At 41.5% G+C, this 20,182-nt stretch overlaps 1 protein-coding gene across 1 annotated transcript in view; it reads left to right on the top strand.

The window, feature by feature from the left end:
- The first annotated feature begins 6,465 nt into the window (after window positions 1-6,465).
- Window positions 6,466-20,182, top strand: part of ITPR2 (inositol 1,4,5-trisphosphate receptor type 2) — a 474,341-nt gene continuing 460,624 nt past the window's right edge. The window contains exon 1 of the mRNA XM_040642268.1: window positions 6,466-7,035. Within this exon, the coding sequence (XP_040498202.1) occupies window positions 6,944-7,035 (92 nt within the window). The 5' untranslated portion in view covers window positions 6,466-6,943. The remainder of the gene's footprint in view (window positions 7,036-20,182) is intronic.

The raw sequence follows: 20,182 nt of genomic DNA, 5'->3' as shown, positions 1-20,182 counted from the left end.
AGGAGCCATGCCTGGAATTGGGGTGTGGTGTTAATTCAGGCTGTTAGACATGGGGGAAAGGCGATGGCTATCAGGGAGGTGAACACAGGATCTAGCTCCCAAGAGTGGCTGAGGACAGATAGAAGATTCTCTTTCTGTATTCTCCCCGATACCATCCACTGTTCTTCCAGCTTATAGATGAAGATCTGAAGTACACAGCATTTTTTAGTCCAGAATTTCACATCAGGAAGTATCAATGACTAATGTGTATTTATGAGAGAACAAATGCACAGATTCTCCACAGAGAATCTAGAATGGTTATGGTGAATTGGCAGAGTTGTGCATTTTCAGCTGAGGTAGTGAGGGGTGGCAGAGCTTTTTCCTTGTCCCCATGGAGGATATTTTGGAGGGGAACATGTGAGGAGTGGTAGTGCTCATGAGACAAGGAGCCCTGGCCTTGAGTCTCCTAGTTGGACGCAGCTTGGTACATGGTACATCAACAGACTTGTTGATCCATCTGAGAAGGGAAAGGGAATTAGAGAGAGATGGCAAGATTGATGGAATGAGGGGGACAGCGGAGTGTTTTATATGCCCACTCTGGTGCAGTAAGGATGCCTGAAGCCAGGGCTGGCTACATAATTTTCAGGGCCCAGTGCAAAAGAAAACATGGGACCTCTTGTTCAAAAATAAGAATTTCAAGATGGTGCCAGCAAAATATCAAACCAAGCAGGGGGCCCTTCTAAGCACTGGACCATGTGCTACAGCACAGGTTGCACAACCGTAAAACAGACCCTGCCTGAATCTCCCATGGTCAAAAGGAGACCACACTTGCTAGAACTCGACCCAAGAGAGTGGTCTGCCTGTGGGGTATACTGTCAATGGTGGAGCTACAGGTTTGTAAGAAGTCAGGCCAGGGGTAGCTCTCCCACTTCAAAGAACTGTGCACTGCAGAAATCCTTCAGAGCAGCTAAAAACATCACCCATGGGCACAATAGAGAGCTAACATTTGACACCTACCTGAATGCAACCAGTCGGTGTTGGCCAGACAAGCAGCAAGAGTCAAGAGGACTGAAATCACACACCCAGTTCAAATGATATGTTTGCCCATTTCATCCTGATCCTACTTCCCTATCCCAACATAGAAGGAGCTCAAATGTGAAGATGTATGGATAGGAGTAAAAGAGCAGCCCCACACTCGCTTCCTCACGGCTGCCTCGTTAATCCAAGGAAGTCTGGAAGCGATGAGACCAAGTTTTAAACTGACCTGGAAAGGGGTATTGTGTACGTTTAATAACTGAGAATAACTAAATCCAAGGGCTATTCTTGAAATATCCTTAGGGAGCAGAACATATAGATTTGATGTCGCAAGGCAGTGATTTAAAAACCCATATTTTACTTGTACCTCGTGAAGCAGACTGCTCAATAAGCCAGTTACATATTAAAACTTATATTCAGTACAAGGCAGGGAATGAGGAAAGCTATTCATGACTCAGTTGACGGATCACAGATTACAAACCCTTTCACTTCTAGTGAAAGATTTTATTTTATTTATTTGACAGAGAGAGACACAGCCAGTGAGAGAAGGAACACAGGCAGGGGAGTGGGAGAGGAAGAAGCAGGCTCCCAGCGGAGCAGGGAGCCCCATGCGGGGCTCGATCCCAGAACGCCGGGATCACACCCTGAGCCGAAGGCAGACGCTTAACGACTGCGCCACCCAGAGAAGAAGAGCCCCTCACTTCTAGTCTTGATCTGAGGATATCCAAGTGAACAGTGGATATAAATCACCCTGAAAATATTGCTGATGGAAGAACTTTATTGGACACGTATTTTTAGATATAATCAATCTTTTGGGAGTAAACATTTCAAATATTATCCTGTGCTCTACTTATTACCTCTCTTGTAGGTTTTTAGGGCAATGCTGACTGGGCTTTTGCTGAAGTGATTCATAGTCTCAGCACAGGAGACTCTTTGAATGCTCTGTGGTTGAACTGATGTTTGTGACATCTTCTGTTGTTCCTATCAGAGGTAATAAAAATACTTAAGCATTAAAAAATTCCACATCAGAGGTGTCTGGGTGGTTCAGTAGGTTAAGCATCCAACTTTTGATTTGGTTAAGGTTATGATCTGAGGTGGTGAGATCAAGCCCAAGTGGGCCTCCTTGCTCAGTGTGGAGTCTGCTTAAGATTCTCTCTCTCCTTCTCCCGCCATCCCTCTCCTCCTGCCCTCCCACCTCAAGCATGTGCTCTCTCTCTCAAAAAAAATTCTGTATCAGTTATTTATTGTTACATTAATCTATCAACTCTTTATTGAAGCCGTAAATGAGGACTGGTAGGGCCCATAAGGGATAAAGCATGGATTAGACACTGATCTCACTCTCAGGAGGCTTCTAGTTTGGTAAGGGTCAAGATGTATGGAAATAACAAGAAGGCAAGGTGGAAAGTGTTGAGCGGTACCTAAAAAAAATGTGCCCTTAGACTGGGCGACCGGGCTTCTGCTCTGGGCTCTAAGTTGTAGAGGGCCCTATTCTGGACCAAAGAGACATTCCCACCAGCAGCCCGAGTTCTCTCGCACTCCTAGAATATGTTCTGGGTATCTGAGACCCCAGAATCCACACATAGTTGGTCCCTTACCCATCTTCCCAAATGTGGACTGCACATCTGGTGCGTGCAGCTGTGGCCCAAGAAGTGGTCAAGGAATGACTGCATGCAGGGATGTAGATAGGACGAACTTGGAAATGTAGGCCAATTCTCCCTGTACTACCTGTAACAGTTAGCTTCATTCACAACTTTTACTATTCAGACTATGTTACGAAGGTCTCCAATTACTCTTGCCCTGGAGACCCACAAATGTTAGGGGCAGGGTGGCCTGGTTATGGGAATTCATGAAGAGTGAGAACTTGGCCTTGGCAGTATCTGGGAAGCCTCACTGGAGAGGGGGAGATTGAATAGGCAAAGGTAGGAGAAGGGAAGGAGGAGGAGGAATTTCTGGCAGAGGAGGACATCACACTCAAAGACATGGAAGTAAAAGTGCCAGTTTGTATGTGGGAAGTCTAGCTTTCTGTGAGGATATCAGGAGTGGGAGAGTAGAAACCAAGGTTAGAGAAGGAGAAGGCGAGCAGATCATGGACTGCGCAGAATGCTAGGACATGGTGAAGTGTCTTGTAGTCTCAGCACAGGACATCCGTTTACATGGACTGATGTTCACAACATCTACTATTTACTCCAGCAGGTTATGGTCTTTGAACTTCCTTCTGTGGACAATGCGGTGTCATTGTGAATTTGAAAAATTTTGATCAGATCAACTTTGTAAGGAGAGAGGCCTGGCTTGCCATGAGGATGGCGAGTAGGGGTGACTGGAACGGTAGGGGACCATGACCAGCAACAGTGCAGAATGGAGCAAGGATAGTGGGCAAGGTAAAAAGGAAATATATTTGAGAGAATAGAAGAGGACGAAATAGAGAAAGAAATAAAAAGTGACTCCAAGGCTTGGTGCCTGGATTCTTAAGGGGTTGGTGAAGCCATTTGATAAAAAAGGTGATTGTTGGGGTGCCTGGGTGGCTCAGTCAGTTAAGATCTGCCTTCAGGTCAGGTCATGCATGATCCCAAGGTCCTGGGATCAAGTCCCGAGTTGGGCTGCTGCAGGGAGCCTGCTTCTTTCTCTCCCTCTCCCCCTGCTTGTGCTTTCTCTCTGTCAAAACAAAGAAATAAAATCTTAAAAAAAAAAAAAAAGGTTATTGCTAGGGGCGCCTGGTTGGCTCAGTCAGTAGAGCATGCAACTTTTGATCTTGAGTGGTGAGTTTGAGCCCCATGTTGGGGGTAGAGTTTACTTTTTAAAATTTTTTTTGATTTATTTGAGAGAGAGAGAGAGAGAGAGAGACAGCTCGTGCACAAGCAGGGGGAGTGGCAGGCAGAAGAAGAGGGAGAGGCAGGCTCCCCACTGAGCAGGGAGCCCAGGTGGGGCTCGAGGTGTTTGAAGAATAAGTTTGAAGAACACTTTTTGAGTGAGTGTCTTTTAACCTTACCTTTATTTCTCTCCATCCCCCCACCCTGAGACTGTTTTTTTTCCCACTGATTTTTAAAAAAGATTTTATTTATTTATTTGAGAGAGAGAGAGAGCATGGTGTGAGAAAGCATGAGTGGGGGAGAGGGAGAAAGGGAGAGTGAGAAGCAGACTCTCCACTGAACAGGGAGCCTGAGGTGGGGCTTAACGTGGGGCTCAATCCCAGGACTCTGAGATCATGACCTGAGCTGAAGGCAGACGCTTAATCAAGTGAGCCACGCGGGCGTCCCAATAGGTTCTAACGTAGTCACAGAGTTGTACAACCATCACCACAATTAATTTTAGAACATTTTCATCTCCCCAAAAAGAAACCTATGTGCTTTATTAACCTACTCCAAGCTCTTTTTATCTCCATGGATTTGCTTGTTCTGGATGTTTCATATAAATTGAATCATATAATACATGATCTTTATGTCTGATTTCTTTCACTGAGCAGAATCTTTTTAAGGTTCACCCATGTTGTAGCATGAATCAGTTCTTCATTCCTTTTCATGGTCAAATAGTGTTCCACTGTGTTTATCTATTCATCAGTTAATGGACATTTGGGAAATTTCTACTTTGGGTTTTTATGAATGAGGTTACTATGAACATTTGTGTACAAGTTGTGTGTGTGTGTGTGTGTGTGTGTGTGTGTATAATGTTTTCATTTCTCTTGGATATATACCTTGAGATGGAATTGCTGGGTCAAATGGTAACTCTATGTTCAACTTTTTGGGGAAGTCCTAAACTGTTCTCCAAAGTGCTGTGCCATTTTATATTTCCTCTAGCAGTGTTTGAGGGTTCCAGTATCCATGGAAAAACATTCATGACTTCGAGCAATAATTGTTGAGCATCCATTACACGTATGGCACAGGACTATGCAGTATGGGCAACCATAGAATGTAATACACAAATCCTTCAGATAAACAGAAACCTCTATTTCCAGCGTCATCATTTTGTTCCATAGAAGCTTTTAAATAGTTCATGTTCAATGTCTCTGATGCCCCAAACACTAATACCATTCGTGTAGACAGAGGAGGGTTTCTATCCTGTAACAGGCAGTTCTAAGTTGCTAAGTACCCTTTTCCAAAGGAGAACACAGAGTAAAGAGATCTGTCAGTTGCATGTAGGAAGATGACTGGGTCCCGTTTATCTCAACACTTACAGGCTTTGTGGGGGCATTTCCTGGATTCTGGGTCTAACACTATTCTCTTCTTTCCTGCAGGCTTTCTAAACACACATTTGAATATCAAGCTTATTTTTTCTTTCCTATTCCATTGTGTGATTATAAGGCTCAACGCAAGCCATCTACGAACTGTTAAGACATGTAAGACATCTCCGAACTATAATTTAAGTTTTGGTCAGTTGCACACTTTGACACACACCCCTCCCCATGGCCCCTCCTTCCTCTGCCCTTTTGTAAACCTTGCTCCCGGATTACTCAGGTCTCAATTCTTTGATCAGTTTGCTAGTGTCCTAACCCATGTTGAAAAGAGTTTGCTTTCTACAGGTCTTCCAGAAAGGTAGGGCCAAAGGCTTCTAAAATGATAAGATGAGGGGTATTAAAGCAAGAGAGGTGTGGAAAAAGTGTCCTGCCACCACTTTCATTTGTGACCGCTAGAGTTTTTACGGTCCGCAGCTTTAAATGTAAACACACGAATATTGTCAGTGAGATGGTGACAGTGGGCTCACGAGGTGGAAGGTTGAACCTTGGCTTGGAGTTAAGGAAGCACAGGAGGCGTGTCCTTGGAGACTAGAGAAGGTTCACAGCCACCGGTTGGCTACAGGAATTGCTGTCTCGGCCAAGTGACGTTTACCTCCATGGAGGTTCGCATCCACCTGGATATCTGCTGACAGGTCAAGTTTCACTAACGCCATATACTTGAGACAAAACCCAAAACTATATACTTCAAGTAGATACAGATCCATCCTTCCTTCCTGTCTGCCTTTCTTTCCTTCTCCCACTTTCTTATTTTCTTTCTTTATTATGTATTTATTCTTTATTTTTATTCCCTCCCCCCCCTTACTTCAACACCTTCCTTTCCCTTCGTCAGCAAATTACCCACTCCCACCCAACCCCTGGACTCCGGCTCCACCTTTTCATCTCCAGGCGTTTAGCTGGCTCACTCCACCGCTCGCGTCCTCCGAGCCCGCCCCAAGGCCAATTGTCACCCTCCCTGCCCCCTTAAAAGCTCGGGGAATACGTCTTGGCCCCGCCATCCTTCGCTTTCCCCTGAGGGGACTGTCGCACGCCAGGTCCGGATCCGGAGTGGCTATAGCGCGCCCTCTCCCCGGCTCGGGCCCCCAGCCGCCCCTCCAGCGCCCGCGGTACACCACAGCGAGCGGCTTCCCGGGTGGCCCGGCCTCGGCACAGTCGCCCCGCCCAGCTCCAGCTCCGCCCCCGGCCGCCGCTCGCTGATTGGGCTCCCACCCCCTTGCCCCGGGCTCCTCTCCTCCCCTCAGCCCAATGGGCATCGCCACCTGGTCCAAAAATTCCCCCGAGGGGACCGAGGGGCTTTGCAACCACCAGCACCCGCCGGGTGGCGGGGACGGCCGCGGTGGGGCGCAGAGCGGGGAGGGGACACGGATGGGGGAGCGGAGGAGGCGGGAGGAGGAGCAAAGGTGTTGGAGAGAAAACTTCTGAAAGGAACAGGAAACCTGCCGAGGAAGCGGCGCCTGCGGCTCTCGGGTGCCCGGGCTGCGCACGTCGCGGGGTGTCCGCAGCGGCGGCTTTGCTCCTGGCCCGCTCCCCCGGCGCGGGGGCAGGGCTGAGCCACGACACTCGGTCACTCAGGCCGTGCCCTTCGCCGCCGCTGTCGGCGCTGCAGCCGTGCGCTCCGTTCCGCCTCTGCCGCGGCGGCTCCCCGGAGAGGGCGGCGAGGGCGCAGGGAAGAGGAGGGACGTCTACTTTGGAGCATGAAGCAGCATGTCTGATAAAATGTCCAGCTTCCTCTACATAGGGGACATCGTGTCCCTGTACGCGGAAGGCTCGGTCAACGGCTTCATCAGCACCCTGGGGTAAGCCGGGGGGCGCGGGCTGGGCAGCGCCGGTTGCGTCTCCTGAACCATCCCCGCCCCTGCTCGCGCCGCCGAGTCCCCCAGCTCCCGCCCGAGGGTGGCCGGGCCGCGCGGCTGGGTCTGCGCCGGCGGACAGCGCCGGGCGCTCGGCTCGCTCGCAGGAAGCTGCCCCGAGCGGCAAGACTTTCTCAGCAACTTCGTAATCTCAAGCTCAGAGACACATCAGAAAAGGAGGAAGTGATTCAAAAGCCCTGAGACAGGCCCTGCGAAGAAGTCTTCGCGAGCTTCTCCATGGGTTGTTTTCGTTAAAATGTTCGTTTTCCCTTAAAGGCAAAGCAAAACTGCACCTCTCCCCCGGTTTGCTTGCGACCACTCTCGAGCCCCTGTCTCTCAGGGCCGGGTTTACAAGAGCAGAGGATAAAAGTCTGTGGCCTTGGACATAAAACTCAAACGATGTGCTGAGCCAGTGTGGCTTTGCCCCTGCGGGGGTTGCTCACCGTCCCGTCTCCGCTGAAGTAATTTCCTTTCGGCTTTGCCAATCAGGGACTTGCCCCCCGCCGTGAGGGGTAGCCAAGGCGAGTGCAGCGCTGTGACCCCTGGAGGTCTCTGAGGGCCTCCTGGGTTCCAGAACTCGGACGTGCTTTTCTCCTTCCCGGGCCTTGGCCCACTGAAATCCTGACCCTCTCCTGGAACTCGGCCAAGTGCATGGCTCTTGAGATTCGAGTTGATTTATGAATGGGGTAAATATGTATATAAACATAACATGTGCTAGTTGGTTAAATAGGACTTCCTTGATTACTAGCATTTTCTCTCTGTCCTGATTGTGAATACCAGTTAGCAGTTGAAACGCACTTGTGGATACCAGTTAGCAGTTCAAATGCGCAAGGCAGTGTGTTTTGATGGCTACGCATTTTTTGGGTTACCTTATGGTCTCAGTACTTAAGACTGCCCGGTCTTCAAGATTTCAGGCTGCGAAACTGGTGTTTCCACTCCTGGCTGGTCACTGTTTTCTGTTGGTAGATTTTAGGGCACATGACTGAACATGCAGTGTCCTTGGACCGTGACTGCGAGCCATATTATAACGGAGTGGTGCCTCCTCGGCGGGGGGCGAGGAAGTCACCAGTACTTACACAGGTTGTGTTAATTGTGCATCTCCCCTAAGAGGAGAAAGAAGGGAGGGAGATAGAATTTAGTCCCTTTAAGCTCAGTGTTAGTTGTGAAGCTGAAGAAAAATGTGTCAATGGCAAGTGACTGTGTTGGGTTTGTAAATCATGAGCTACCGTTTGTTCCTGACAGAATTCACAGTATGAGGTCAGTTTTTGTACCCCCAACAACATTTTGCAGATGAACTCTGTGCACTTCACCTTTTCCCACCATAGTCTCTCTGGGTGGCAGTTAAGCAGGAAATGCTCCAGGGCCAAAATGTTTAGGGTCAAATCCTGGCAGATCCACATGTGAATCTTATGACCCTGGGCGAGTGACAGAATTGCTCTGTATCTCGGTTTCCTCATGTCTAAAAATGGGAATACGGCCGGTTTCTATCTCATAGGTCTGTGGTGAGGGAGAAGGGAGTTAATTTCTGTCAAGTGCCTAGCCCAGTCCCTGGCACGTAATAAGCACTTAGTCTTAGCTATTGTAATTATCACTACCTTGGTGACTGTGGGCAATAGTTACGCTTGTAGACAAAATACGAAAAAGGACTAGGAATAGAGTATAAATCCTAGATAAATAAAGGGCCATGTTTTTGTAGTGTCTTGCTCAGCAAAGGCATGTGTTTGTGTACCTACACTCACATAGGGCTGGAGACGGTCAGTCAAGAAGCTACAGCTTGAGCCGTTGTGGAGTCTCTCCTGCTCCTTTTAGAGATTAAGGAACCGAGGGGCAGAGAAATGAAGTGACTTGCCTAAAAACAGAGGACATTCATGCCCAAAGCTGGACCTGTAACTCTGTCTCCAGATTCCCAGCAAAGTGTGTGTTTCTTTGGTTACACATCATAATCTTTAAGCCTTGAGAGAAGTAAGCCCCACCTTGAATGTAGCATATGTTTCTAAAAATGTTTATTTGTATTCAGTATTTCTTGCTGGTGTTTTGAAAGTTGAGTTTCCTTAGAATGTGTGTAGTATTATTTTTCTGTTAACAAACTGAGTCTTGTTAAGGTTAATAGCACAAGACGTCTGTGCAGCTCGATTCTGAGGTAAGGAAGGATCTTTAGAAATGCTGCCCTTGCTGAAGCTTGGTGCTTTGATTGGATATTCTTTTTCTCTAACTTGTGGGGCTAAAAATTCATCTTAAAGTTTCTGATTTCTGTTTTAGCTTTTTATCTATTTGACACTTTTGATAGCGTGATGGTTTTTAAAATTCAGCCTAAGGAGGTAATTAATGAGAACATAGTTTACACAGCATTTCAAGGTAGTTCTTGGTAAAGATATTTGTCTGCAAATAAATTTTGTCTGCTTTTAACATTTAGCATGTAAGGGAGTTTTGGAGGCTATGCATTGTTATCATTTAGCTTTGGGGAAGTTTTGCAATAAGGTAATGAATTTTTCTGCTGAAAAAAAAAAATCAGTTTCACTCTATGAGAGTTTAGCAGGCTCTTCTTAGAGGTACTTCCTACTGGAAATGTGGGAGGATTTTCTTAGGCTCTGTGACCCAGCTTCTAAGTTTGATTTTTCAGTCTGAGAAATTAGAATGCTGCAGTTGCAAAGATTTGCATTTCCTCTTTTTTCTCCAGTGATCCTTTAACCAATACTTACCCGATGTTTCCGAATCCCAAATTGTTGCCGACTGAGGTATTGTTCTCCCAGCTGGTGTAGGTGCCAAAGGTTCCTAATTTGTATTTTCTAACTTAACTTTTCATCTAAAGATTTATTTAGAAAGAAACACATTGATTTAAGGATAACTGCTTTAAATCTTATAGAATGAAGATGATGCGTATATTTTAAATAAATTTTTTGCTGATGGTACATTTTAGGGTTGTCATTTTTAATTTTTAAAGAAGGGAGGCAGTAGGGACGCCTGGGTGGCTCAGTCGTTAAGTGTCGGCCTTAGGCTCAGGTCGTGATCCTGGGGCCCTGGGATCTAGTCCCAGGTTGGGCTCCCTGCTCAGCGGGAAGCCTGCTTTTCCCTCTGCCTGCTGCTCCCCCTGCTTGTGCTCTCTCTCTCTCTCTGACAAACAAACAAACAAATAAATAAATAAATAAAATCTTAAAAAAAAAAGGGAGGAAGTTTTGGGAATTGCTGTACAATTTCAAATGTAATGGTAATTGTTCCGCCTTCCTTTTAAAATTTTCGTTATTCACTTCCCTGGTCGTTGCCTTATCTGACACTTCATGTTTCTGGGTCCATTCACTTGACCAATGGTTAGATACCATACAGTGGGAATGAGCATAGCAGAACTTCCAGGATGGGTGGGATAGAATCAGTGAAAAGGTATTTAACTCCTCCATTGTCTAGCCTCCACGCGATTGAGAGGTTAGCAAATGACATGTGTGCATATATGTATTTGTGTGTGTGTGTGTGTGTGTGTGTGTATGTGTGTGTGTGTGTAAGTTATTGCTGCCTTTGGTCTGAGGTTTCTTCACAGGATCTACTAAGAATCAACACCCACTAGTTAAGGTCTCAGGAAACCCTCAGGTGGCATCACTGATTCAGTAACTACAAAGCATCATAATAGCCTCTTAGCCAGAGTGACAAAGACTGGGCCCCTTATTTTTTACTTTCTGCTTGATTTTGGCCAATTCAGTGAGCTTTTCAGTTCTTTTGTTTCCATGTTCATTGATGGACGTTACGTAGAGTTGTGGTGTGTCGCACAGTTTATAATTCTGAATTCATTCCTCAGATGAATAAGACTGTAAATGCTTACCTTTTATTATTCCCAATTATAGTCCCTTGAATCTCACTTCCTGGTCTTTTACTCTAATGTTTTTGGTATTTAAATATTTGCAGATTTGATTTATTATCTTTTCTTCTTTTTGTCATTGAATTATGCTACTCTTATTATAGCTTTAAAAATCTTTCCCTTCCTAAGACTGGCTGATCAGTGAAGAGCCAAGTAGATGAAACAAGGAATGGTTATAGTCAAATTTTATTTTAGAATAATTTGTACGTTATCTTTAGTCTTCCAAATAGAACCCTTCAATATGTTTCCTGCTATAACTAGCTATATAAACTTAGATTTGTTTTGGCTAAGGCATCTGTTATTGTGATAAAAATATCTAAAAATCCATTGAATATTTGCATGTGTGTTCAGTGGGGAGGAAGAAGACAGTATAATCTTGAATACTTGGTTGTTTTGGAAAGTCTAAGGGTTATTAGTGTCACGTTATGGAACTTGAAATCTGCTCAAGTACGGAGACAGTTTCTGAAGTGGTGAACATAAAGCCTATTTTAAGCTAAAAGGTCTACTGTTTCTTAAACTTAGAAGTCATTCCATAAATAACATTGCAGCTTTTAGACTCTTTTGGGAGAGAACTCAGTCAGGTAAACAACCATCCCTCCTCAAATGCCCCTTATGCTTCTTTCTGATAGACTAGAGTTTACAGGCAACTGCTTGGCCTCTAGAATTCTAGGTTTAACAGAAGTTTTTTTTTTTTTTTTTTTTTTTTTTTTGCATAGGTAACACATTTCATAATCGCATTTTCCCCTTGGAACTGTTCTTGTACAGATGGAATATAGATAACTCACAGAATATAGACAGAATACTATAGACTCATAATTTAAAACTGAAATTCCAGGCACAGGGCGTGTCTTTCATATATAAATCTAGAAGTAATAATGGACTTTCATGACAAATTTATAGCATAATAACAGAATGAATTTTACTCCTTTTTTTAAAATACCAGATCTTGGTAACAGATCATCAGAGTATAATGCAAAGTGAAAGTTTAATGATCATTCATTCATTCATTTATTTAATGGATAAAACTCTCAAATGTATTGATGCCTTTTTTTGGTGGTTGTCTTTCTTCTCCCATGATGAGTTAGATAGGAAAGTTTTCAATATATGCCTTCAGAAAACCATAATTCTAATTACAAAAAACAAAACAATATATATGGAAAATAGTGAAAGAAAATAGAACAGCATATTAGCGTTGGTGGTACCACATGGTGAATGGATAGGTGATTTTCATTTTCATTTTTGTATGTCCTATATTTGCCAGATTCTAGATATGTTTCTTTAAACATCTATTACTGGTATAGTCAGGAGAGTTAGCTAAAGTGCAGGTGATGTTTTACAGGATTCTTCAGTTTCTTATTACTGTAAGTGAACAGTATTTACCTTTTTCTTTTCTTTTTTTAAAAGATTTTATTTATTTATTTGCCAGAGAGAGAGAGAGCGTGCGAGAGGGAGCACAAGCAGGGGGAGCAGCAGGCAGAGGGAGAAGCAGGCTCCCCGCTGAGCAAGGAGCACATTGTGGGACTCCATCCCAGGACCCTGGGATCCTGACCTGAGCCCAAGGCAGGTGCTTAACAGGCTGCACCACCTAGGCATCCCAACAGTATTTATCTTATAAAGCATAAATAAAATATTGTCCTAGTCATGGTCAGTGAAGGAAAACTACAAACTAGGACAGTGCATGTTGCTGAAATAGATGGTCATATATCTACCATAAGCCAAATTTCTTCCCTGGTATTGAAAATGTATTATGGAAAAATGTTTGATAAGTAATGCTGAGCAATTATAAATGATTGATTTAACTTATGCACTAACTCAATAGTTTGTTTTATTTTAGAAGTCTGTTTATATGTGTAAGAAGTATGACTTTAGCATGGCCGACTCGTTCATGTTTATCTCAGTAGTCACTATGATACTTTTAATCCTGGGTCACCTTCTATAGGCAATAGTTTGTGAAGGATTTCTTTTTGTGTATGTATGATTGAAATTTTTTTGTTAAGTATCTTCGAAATGGATGGATTAGCTCTCTCAAAGTAAAAAATTAATAATTGGTTAGCAATAGGTATTTTGTAGTTTATACCAACATATACCCACAGAAATCCAACCCAGAATTGAGAATAAGTTACCTTATGAGGTTATGTAGTAGAAAAAAACCTTTAATCATAAAATTGGAAATGTATGTACATCATGAATCAAGTCTGTGTAACTTCCCTTGTAATGTGGTTTATGTTGGAGCATGCTACAGATGGAATCATTAATTCATTCAACAAATATTTAATGAGCCCTGACTATGTGCTTGGGATACAGTGGAAAGAGATGCCAGATCTTTTTTTAAAAAAGATTTAATTTATTTATTTGAGAGAGAGAGAGAGCATGTGCACATGAGGGGGGGAGGGGCTGAGGGAGAGGCAGACTCCCTGCTGAGCAGGGAGCCCAATGTGGGGCTCAATCCCAGGATCCTGGGGTCAGGGCTTGAGCCTATGGCAGACGCTTAACCATTTGAGTCACCCAGGCACCTCAGAGATGCTAGATCTTAAACTGTGTTTAATTATTATCTCAAAAACTTAAACTGTCTTTGAGAATTTATAGTATGAGATTCCTTTGAGGGCTTGGCTAGGATCTATGGGAATAAATGCATTGACACCTTCTTTGCTCTCAGTGCTATAAATGCCGTAAGGTAAGGAAGTGTCATATTAATCTTTGTATACTTAGTACCTCACATAATTCCTGTTTAATACATTTTTGTGAAGTAACTAGTGGTTACTAGTTACCATTAGTAACTAGCGATGGAGGTAAGACTGATATTGAATAACCACAACATGAGGCATTTCTTTTCAAATGTCATAAAGATGATTCAAAACAGTATCATAAGGAAGTCAGAAGAGGATTTGTTGCTTCTGGCTGCTATGACCTGGGGAGGGCTTCGAGGAGGAGGTAGTATTTGAGCTGAACTTTGAAAGATCATATGGATGGATATTTGTCTCAAATATATACCCATAATTTGATCATCTATTCTTGGTACTTTTTTCTTCCATTTAAAAAGAAGCTTGGTGAAATTTTACTGTCCATTTTGATAGCTCCAAAAAACGAAGCAAACAATTTGATATTTTTTAAGATATGAGAAGATAGAAGACATGATCTAAAAACATATTTTATGCTTATTTACCAAATGTGAGAAGTTTAAATTTGGTTCAGACCCTCTGAGTTTTTGCCTCATACTGCCTGTGACTGTTGAACACACACACACACACACACACACACACACACACACACACATTCCCACTTGGTACAGAATACCCTTCATTGAGTCCCATGAACACAGGGAAAGACTTAGGAAGTGAACAAAGCATAATTTGAATACATGTCTAAATCCTTAGAATTCAGATGTGTTATTGAGGTTCTCTATCAGTAAGGTGTTTGAGCTACTATTAAAATATCCTCATAAAAATTTCTTTTTTTTTTTTTTAAAGATTTTATTTATTCGACAGAGATAGAGACAGCCAACGAGAGAGGGAACACAAGCAGGGGGAGTGGGAGAGGAAGAAGCAGGCTCCCTGCGGAGGAGCCTGATGTGGGGCTTGATCCCATAACGCCGGGATCACGCCCTGAGCCGAAGGCAGATGCTTAACCGCTGTGCCACCCAGGCGCCCCTCATAAAAATTTCTTTATGAAAATTACAGAATGCTGAACTTTTATTATGTGTTAGTTATCCCAGACAATTCCTCAGCAGAGTCCTAGAGAAAACGGAAGTTGTTAATTAAGTAATTCCTAGATACCTAGCTCTCCAAGGCCTGTGGTAATGACTAATTTTGAAACAGTCACTAAGAGCAGACACTACTATTCTCCACATCTTATCTCCTATTGAAAAGAGGATTCTTCACATTATGCAAGGATCATCAGAGCTAAATGTAAGAGCATGAACAAATGGAACCCACAACAAACCAAAAAATAAAACTGGACCATAAAGTTATTGATTGACTTTTCTAGTGGCAAATCACAGGTGTCTTCTACTATCCGAAAGTTTACTTTACCCCATTTCACTTTTACAAAAGACCTACATTAATACCTGTTTTTACTAATTGAAAGAAGTAAAAGAGGATTTTTGCTTTTATGAAATGGTAATTCTTTGCTTTATGCCATTTCGGCTTTTTAAAGTTTTCATAGGAATGCTCTGCTTTCCGATGGGGCGTGGGTGGGGAGGAAGCCTGTTCTTTGTAAAAATTTCAGAGAATAAAATGATGGTCCAACACATTTTTAGTTAGATTATTTACAAACCTTGTATTGAATTGTCTTGGAACTCTTGAAAAAACAATCTATCGGTATCCTTCGCTATTCTGATTCTTACTACCTGATCTCAAAAAACCCCAAAGGTTTGGAAAGCAAAAAATACTTATATATCATTTTCCCACATGGATAAAGCCTAAGAATCAAAAGTCTATAATATATTAGAAGTAAGTTTCCTTTGTTTGTAAGAAACAGAAAGCATCTCGGGCTAGCTTAAGCAAAGAAGGAAATGTTAATTGTAAGGATATTGGAGGAGCTCCCAGAAATTGAATGATGAGCTCAACAACTGAGCAGTGAGCAAGGCAGAAACCCAGGGCTGCTGTGGGAATCTCAGTAGCAGAACTCTCTGAGTTCTGCTGTTCACATGACGTGGATCCAGCAATTCCTATACTCTGTGTCTGTCTTCTTAAATTTCAGAATATCAAGTGATGGAATTTGGCTCCATTTGAATTATTTGCTTATATGAATGAAAGGAAGTCACAATGCGAGGTCTGATTACCAGAGAAATCACTGAGCAAGGCTCTCTGATTTCTGCTGGCTTCTGGGCAGACTGGTATAGGAGAGAGTGAGCTAAGAAGAGGGTGAGCTTAGATCACTGCTTAGTAGGTAAATTAACAGTATTCTAAGTGCCTTTCTCAATAGTAATTGTGGGAAAATATATATAACATACAACTTACCATCTTAACCATTTTAAGTAAAATTCAGTGGCATTAATCACTTTCACAATGTTGTGCAACCATCACCAGTATCCATTTTCAAGAACTTTTTCATCATCCCAGACAGAAACTCTGTACCCTTTAGACTATCACTCTGTCCATGTCCCCTTGTCCTCTCTATAACTCCTAGCCTACCTTCTATCTCTATGAATTTACCCATTTTGGTGCCCCACATAAGCAGAACCATATCATATTCGTCCTTTTGTGTCTGGGCTTATTTACTAAGCATAATGTTTTCAAGAACCATCCATGTTGCAGCACGTACAGTACTCCATTCCTTTTTATTGCCCAACAGTTTTCTATTGTAAGGATTTAGGATGTTGTGTCTCTCTATTCATCAGTTGATCGATCTTTGGGGGGGGGGTGATTCCACTTTTTAAGTATTATGACTAATGCTGCGATGAATATTCATTTATAGGTTTTTGTGTGGATATATGTTTTTAATTCTTTTAGGTATATCACTAGCAGTGGAATTGGGTCATTGGTAGAGTATTTAACATTTTGCCTCAGCCTTTCCTATTCTCCTTATCCTGCTTTACTTGCCCTCCCATACTATCTTATTACATGCAATATAATTTACTATTTAAATATCCATTGTTTATCATCTGTCTATAAACTCTTCGAAGGCAGGGGTCTTCTTTCTGTTTTGTTACTGAGTATCTCAAGTGCTTGGCTCCATAAATATTTATTGAATTAAGATATATATATTCTCAAATCTCTAAGTAGCTGTTAACATCAGTCCTTCTCTGGAAAAAAGTCAATGTAATTGTTCTCACTTATTAAATGTTTTGAGAATCCATATAGGTCAATTCTTTTAAAACAGATGAAAGTTGTCATTAGTTTTATGGTATCATTACATCTTACTATAATAGGTAGTTTAATAGTCTCTTGGGTCATATCGCTGTACTTACCTGGCCCAACATGTGATAAAACCTACAGTCTGGAAGAAGTATGTATATAGCCTTGTTTAATGGTTTGCGTGTTACAGCCACGTTAAAGAAAAGTTGCTATTTCTTTTTTTTTTAATTTTTTATTTTATTTTTATTTTATTTTTTTTTTAAATTTGCTATTTCTGAAAGCTCAGTTTTGTTTTTAATGTGTGCAAAGGGTGAATTTGTAAGCATTTTATGAGACAATTTCTTACTTTAAATCAGCTCTTTCTCTTTATGGATAGTATATAACATATCCAGAGAGACATTTTTTTTATTTTTAACTGCTATTGGCAAAAAAGTTTAGTTGGAAATAATTTGCTAATATGAAACCAGAGAATAGTTGGGGAATTTATAGAACTTAAAGAAAAATAGAAGAGAGCATATGACAACTTGTAATTTTTATTTTTGAAAGTTAAGAATTAGTGTGTGGAAAAGGATAAGCGTATAAATACAGGTTGAAGAGAACAAATTGTCAGTATTTTTTTCTTCATTAATTTATATTCTGTCTATTGACTGAGTCTGTTAGAATGTGCTTTGCCTCAAGCTTATTCCAAAATATACATGTTTGGCCATTCTCTTTAAGAACTTAAAATTCTCCAGTGTTGCTTCTATTCTTGGAATCTTCACTGGTAGCAATGTACAAATTAGAACTTCTTTGGGGTGTGTTTGCATATAGGACAGAGAAATAAAGTGAAAAATATAGATATATACAAATACAAAATAATTTAAAAAGTAAAACAATGTCATTCTATTTCCTCTAGTTGTAATGCGCCATGATCTTCTATGATAGGTGTTTAAAATGTAATATCTTTAGAAAAAGGACTTTTGAGATGAAAGTACAAAACATTATCAGGGTTTTGCTTCATTTCTGCAATATCCAAATTAATTCAGTGGAAGCACATCATACCAATTAAAGACAGTGACTTAAAAAATATATTACACAAATCACCAACCTGGTTACATTAGGGATCCAAAATAAGTTAATGATTTAAGGACTAGTTACTTGTGTTTGGCTGAAGTGTTCAAGGTCATTGCTGATATCAGGGACATAACTACTTAAACATTTGCATTTCAAGTAGATTTTTGGCTTCCACCATGTTTTCAAAGAGGGTAATTTCAACCTGGTTTATTAAAATAGGCAGGAAATGTAAAGAAAGGAATTTTGTTGTACTAAAGACACTATACTTGTGGCTAGGAATGGTAAATATTTTGACATTTTAAGCCTCATTGTCAATAAAAGTGTTAGTTATTTAAAACTTACTAAATTAATCCATCTCTTCCATCTCTAGGATTAATAACAAATGAGAAAAGGGCCTTTATTTACCTTTCTTCCCTATTTACCTGGCAGGACATGATTTAATAGTTGAGTTCCAATTTTAAACTCGTGTGAAGAATGAGCCTCCTTTCCTGATCAGTACAGATGAAGTCATTGTTATCTGTTAGGGTGAAACCCAGTGCTTATTTCCAGTCTTAGCTGCTAAAGAACCTCTCAGAAAGTCTTTTAAATTATTATCAAATTGCAAGTATAAAAACACTGTTATTGAGAAAACTGGATAAAGAATTGTTTAGGTAATTTGTCATGTAGGAGTTTTGAGAGGCAGTAATTACTTTGGCAATAGTATATAAGGTTATACTATGACAGTTTTCTAAAGAGTAGATCAGCATTCATTTTGCACATTTTTTTTCGAAATGAAAGTTGTAATTAATGTGATAAACTCTAAAGAATTGATGCCAACTGCATCATTTAGTTTGAGCTCTGTTTAATTCAGCAAAATGCATTTTTATTTCAATTTCTATATCAGAGACTGCTAGTTATGCCCTCAAATTAATTTTTCCTAACTAACGGAAGTATTTGAATTTGTGGGTGCCCAGAATAAAGACCACATTTCCCAGCCTCCCCTGCAGCCAGGGTGGTCATGGACTATACTTTGAGGTCTGGCCTTTGAAGGAGGCTTTTACTGCCCTCCATCCACCCCTTTCAGTTAATTGCAATATAAGCAGGGAAGAAGCCATCTTGAATCATGCTGATGTGACCAGTATATTGGGAATAACAGAGCATCAATAAATGAACCTGTTCTCTGGACATCCTCAAATTCTGGCTTGACTATATTCTAATAGAAGATGGAACTGGATAGGCAGACAAAGGGCAGATCATATACTCCCCATTAGGTAATGTGAAGCCACTGAAGGATTTTTAAGCAGGAGAGTGAAATGATCAGGTTTTGCTCTAGGAGGATCAGACAGTGGTAAAAAGAATAGAATGAGGTTGCAAATGGTAGGCATAGGAGGAATCAGGGTCCTACATGAAGGCAGCCAGAACCAAGGAGCTGTACTGGGGATGAAAAGGAACTTGTCTTAGAATCACTGAAGGGACAATAGTGTTTCACTTTAGACCTAAAAAGTCTTACAGATTAAAATATTCATTGTGACTTTTGAGGCTTTATTTTAAAAATGAAACACATAGACTTGAAAGAAGTTTCTCTTTCATTTGCTTATGTATGGATAAAAGGTCATTAAGCCCAGTGCAACTTCAGGCTTTCCTGGGCTCTGAGATACAAGCCTCATCTTGTTCCGGGCTTTCTTCCCCTGGCTCTGCCTACCCCCCTCCCCCTTTTTAATTGCATGTATATTCTGAGTTCCCTCTTACCACAGGGCCTTTTTACATGTTTTCTTCTCTGGTAGGTTTTCCTGCTTAAACCCCTGCCTTTCACCTAATTTATACCTGTTCATCATTCAGATTTCAGCTCATTGACCCTTCTGCAGTGAACTTTTCCTGATCTCCCAGACCGTGTGAATTCCCTTACTGTATGCTCATACAGCACCATATTTTCCCCTTCAGAAAATTTATCACAGTTGTAGTTTTAATTTTACTTAAACTCTCTAAGGGCAGAGTCCGTCTGGCTTTGTTCACGTTTATGTGCCTAACGCCACACACTCTGTCTGATAGTAGGTACTCAAGAAATTTTGAGTTTGATTCAGACAAACCTGGTTTCAAATTACAACTCTAGTCTCCTTTGTATGACCTTAAAAAGTTACTTAACACTGAAACCTCAATTTCTTTATCTGTAAAGTGGGATTATTGCTTAGGTTATACTACTGCTATGAGATTAATGGCAGTTAACATTTGTGAAACACTTAGTAAGCATCAAACCCTTAGCATCAGGCACACCTAAGTTAAATAGGTAGAAACCACTGTTATTACTATTACTATTATTGCTATTATATCAAAAAAATCAGCATGAGTCTCTTTTGGGAAGCTTGGTTGAGTTCATAGTTCACTGATGTTGTAAATTCTGCTGCATTATGTTTATAAAATTTTG

Source organism: Ursus maritimus, unplaced genomic scaffold (assembly GCF_017311325.1).
Source record: "Ursus maritimus isolate PB19 unplaced genomic scaffold, ASM1731132v1 scaffold_26, whole genome shotgun sequence".
In the NCBI taxonomy this organism is placed as follows: Eukaryota; Metazoa; Chordata; class Mammalia; order Carnivora; family Ursidae; genus Ursus; species Ursus maritimus.
The sequence above is the reverse complement of the archived record's forward strand: the minus strand, read 5'-3'. Positions and strand labels throughout refer to the sequence as shown.